The 4,192-nt window shown below is 47.4% G+C and overlaps 1 protein-coding gene across 1 annotated transcript in view; it reads left to right on the top strand.

Moving 5' to 3' along the window:
• Nucleotides 1-470, top strand: part of ctnnbl1 (catenin, beta like 1) — a 31,649-nt gene extending 31,179 nt beyond the window's left edge. Inside the window, exon 14 of the mRNA XM_056588866.1 lies at nucleotides 306-470. Within this exon, the coding sequence (XP_056444841.1) occupies nucleotides 306-470 (165 nt within the window). The remainder of the gene's footprint in view (nucleotides 1-305) is intronic.
• The last annotated feature ends 3,722 nt before the right edge of the window (nucleotides 471-4,192 follow it).

The following is a 4,192-nucleotide window of genomic DNA, read 5'->3' as shown; positions in this document are numbered from 1 at the left end:
TCCTCTCCCTCCCTATCTCCCCCTCTACTCCTCCCCCCCTTCCATCCTCCATTGGTCTTGCCTCTCCCTCCCTATCTCCCCCTCTCCCTCCCTCCCCCCTACCTCTCCTCCCTCCCTCCCCACCTCTCCCTCCTCACACCACTCTCCCTCTCCTCCTCTCTCTGCGGTCGCGGGTCTGGGTTCGAGGCCTCGCCCTCAGGGCTTGCCTCGGTGGGAGTCAGTCTTCTTCCTGTGAGTTTGAACGTCGGTTCATCAACAACCCAACCCTCTGGTCTGCTCCCTTATCCTCCCCGTGTGACTCCCAGGGGCCCTCACAAGGCCGTCCCCTGGAGGCTAGGGGCCTGTCTGCCAGGGGCTTATCTGACAGGGCCGGTCCCATGCAGGCTAGGGGCCTGTGTAGAAGGAGTTTCACCCCTCCACCCTTCATCATCAACGTTATCATCATCAACCCCTGGTCAGCGATATTGTAACAGTCCATATTGGATGTGTGTGTGTGTGTGTGTGTGTGTGTGTGTGTGTGTTGTGTGTGTCGCTGTGTGTTGTTGCTGTGTGTGTGTGTTGTGTGTGTGTGTTTGTGTGTGTGTGTGTGTGTGTGTGTGTGTGTGTGTGTGTGTGCGTTTGTGGGTATGCGTGTGTGCGTGTGTGTGTGTTCACTTAAGGGCTGTCACTTGCGATAACCATCACAATAATCAGCTTTCAAAATCATTATTAGCTGCAGCCCGGGTGGAATGACTTCCTCCTCCTCGTCTTCATCACTTTCTTCTCTTCCTCACTTAATCTTCCTCTTCCTCGATTCAGGAAGACAGACTGTCAAGTTCTCTCACTAGCGCTCTCTCTCTCTGCCTCTCTCACTAAATTTCTCTCCATCTTGCTCAGCATGTTTTTAAGAGCCGGGATTTGATGATGCTTCCTATTTCTCCTTCTCGCTCTCGCGCTCGCTCTCGCTCGCTCTCTCTCTCTCTCTCTCTCTCTCTCTCTCTCTCTCTCCTCTCCACCCTACACCTCCCTTGCCCCCTTCTGGGGAAGGAGTGATGCATTTAATAATCTCTCGCTCTCTATTTTATTGTCCTCCAGTTCTGTAATGTTTTTGCAAAAAATATTGTCACAACGTGTGAAGTAAAATGAAAAAAAGACCCTTACTTCTCCTGTCTTGTTCTGCATCTCTCTCTCTCTCTCTCTCTCTCTCTCTCTCTCTCTCTCTCTCTCTCTCTCTCTCTCTCTCTCTCTCTCTCTGTCTCTCTCCCTCTCCCTCTCTCGCTCTCCCTCTGTTAATTGATGATGCAAAAACTGAATTAATTAATTAACTTTTAAGTTAACTTATTTTTAAATATCTTCTCTTATTAACAGTTCTCTTATTAAATAATATGAGAACTTTATTAGCGTGTCGACCTAATACGGTAGACAGTTTCAACATGATCAACCTCTGGAGCTCAGCTGACTAGGTTCTGTCGTCCGCAAACTTTCATTTTCGTTACCTCTTTTCAATAATAGATTGACTAGTATTTCTGCTGTTTCAACAGGTCTACTTTAGATTAGATTAGATATGACATTTAGAAGGAGATTCTTCTGTATCTGTTATTGTTGAATCCCCAATAAATACCAGTTTACAATTATTTTGATGATAATAAACCTTGAATAAGCAATGTGATAAAACCTCAATGCATACTCTTCCCTGCATTAGCGTGTGTCTGACTGTGCCTGTGTCTGGGTACGTGCACGCGTGCATGTCTGTCTGTGTGTGTGTGTGTGTGTGTGTGTGCGTGTGTGTGTGCGTGTGTGTGTGTGTGTGTGTGTGCGTGTGTGTGCGTGTGTGTGTGTGTGTGTGTGTGTGTGTGTGTGTGTGTGTGTGTGTGTGTATGTGTGTTTAAAATACAAAGTCATCTCGTGTCCCCCTCCGCCCCCCCAGTGTGCGGCTCTGTAGTTAGCTTAGCTGCTAGCGCCCAGTGTTAGCGATAGCTGCTGTTTACCACACCGCAGTACTTACATTACAGGGGCCGCTATTGGCTTTGAAGTGGAGTGTGAGCTACGCTTCGGAGCTAATTAGTATTTCCTGGAGATAGAGAGAGGGAGGAAAGGCAGCGAGGGGGATGGAGAGATGGGCAGACAGTTTTTACGTTGTTAATGATAACGTTGTTTATTAACGATATACTGCAATGTTCAAATGTTTTAACAGTAGGCCTACATGCTGTGTATATCTTCGCTGCTAATGAAGCCCATTGAATCAAATTGAATTGTTTTGGATGCAATAGAAATCAAATCCATCAACTGTAAAGTGAAACATTAGGTTAAGTTTTTGTTAATTTCTGTTATGCTAGTATTAATTTTACACATTCGATGCCGCTGATGGTGGGGGGAGGTCGTTTGTGTGTGTGAGTGTGTGTGTGTGTGTGTGTGTGTGTGTGTGTGTGTGTGTGTGTGTGTGTGTGTGTGTGTGTGTGTGTGTGTGTGTGTGTGTGTGTGTGTGTGTGTGTGTGTGTCTGTCTGGGTGCGTCTGTCTGTGCGTATTTGTCTGTGTCTGTCCTTTTTCCAAAGGACAAAAGAGAACACACTTAATGCAATGATTTACACTTGCTTAGACCGACAGACAGACAGACAGATAGACACGGCAGATTTTCCCGAGTGTGTCCATCTGTAAACAAGCTGTCTAGATATTGGTGTCGGTTGCATCATGCACGCAGTACTACGATTACGCCGCGCTGTCATCTTCATCGTGGTCTTCCTCGTGGCAGGTTGGCAGGAAACAAGGCCTCGTTATTAACTGAACCTTATCTCGCTCCTGGCTGTTGTCACTCCTCTTCGTTCAGCAGGACGTCACAGCCAGGGAAGAGCGGGGGCGCACTTACAGGGAGATCTGAGACCCCGGGAATGATACTTGAGACCCCCGGAAAGCCTCAACAGCAAAACTCGGGGGGGGGGGGGGGGGGGGGGATGTCTATGGAAAAACATTACTCCAATTACTCGTCACTCGCAATTGTCACTAAAATGATCAAGAGTTGACTGTGTCCAGTATTCGTTATTCAAATCGCAACACATACATTCACAAATATGCATGGGCTACAGAGTGTAAGACACACCACAAGACACATACACTGGAGCACCAGGTAGGGGTCGACTCACTAGGTGGGGGGACCATACCTAGGAAGAGTTGACAGCAGGGGCCTTGAGGAGCCCGGTTGAACTCAATGAGGTGGGGTGGGGCGACTACCCACTGTAGGTGGCGTGTAGCATCGTCCTCCCTACAGTCCTCATGATTGTTATGATGCTTGCTGCTGTAATCTGTACATAATATACAAGAAGTCTCCCCCTTTGACCTTCTGATTGCCTGATTTGCTTTTGGGGACCCCCTGCCATGCATATGGGGTCACAAGATTGCTGACATGTACATTCAGGATTAAAAGCTTTACAGTATTTCATAACATTCACCCATAAATGACCACATTCACACACCGACGGTGGTTTCAACCGTGCAAGGCGACAGCCAGCTCGTCAGGAGCAGTCAGGGTGAGGTGTCTCACTTAGGGACACCTCGACACTCTGGGAGGAGCCGGGGATCGAACTGGCAACCTTCCGGTTGCCAGCCAACCCGCTCCACCCCCTGAGCCTCATGCCCCCTATGTTTCAGAAGGTTTGAACAGTCATCCCAAGGCCGCGTGTGTCCCCCCAGGCATGAGCCGCCTGCCCCTGATCAGGGCGGGGTGATGGGGTCGAAACAAAGTGTGGGGAAGCAGACTCATGTCTGGGGGGGGGCTGGAGCTTGAGTCCTCACGTAGGGCTGGGCGATTAATCGGATTTTGATCTTGATTTCGATTTTAGCTTCAACCGATCACAAAACTAATCTTATCGAGTTTTCGATTTTGTTTTACTTTATTCATTTAATGTTTTACAGGAAGAGCAGAAAAGCTGGATACATATCTTTGCACTACTTTAGATTTGAACATTTTCTTTTTGACCATTTTGTGTATTTTTTTAAGGCGAAATTCCAAAGTACTCAGTTACAAAGTGTTTCTTGGGAGAGACATGCTGAATAAATACATCATGTTTTCAAAATTAAAAAAAATAATAGTTAGAATAATCGTGATTTCAATATTGACCAAAATTATTTTATGTTTTCTTGGATTATGATTATGATTTTTTCCATAATCGAGCGGCCCTGTCCTCACGCCTCTGCCCCTCCGCCCCCATCCCTCCAGCC

The sequence above is a fragment of the Gadus chalcogrammus genome, chromosome 1 (genome assembly GCF_026213295.1).
Source record: "Gadus chalcogrammus isolate NIFS_2021 chromosome 1, NIFS_Gcha_1.0, whole genome shotgun sequence".
Lineage (NCBI taxonomy): Eukaryota > Metazoa > Chordata > Actinopteri > Gadiformes > Gadidae > Gadus > Gadus chalcogrammus.
The sequence above is the reverse complement of the archived record's forward strand: the minus strand, read 5'-3'. Positions and strand labels throughout refer to the sequence as shown.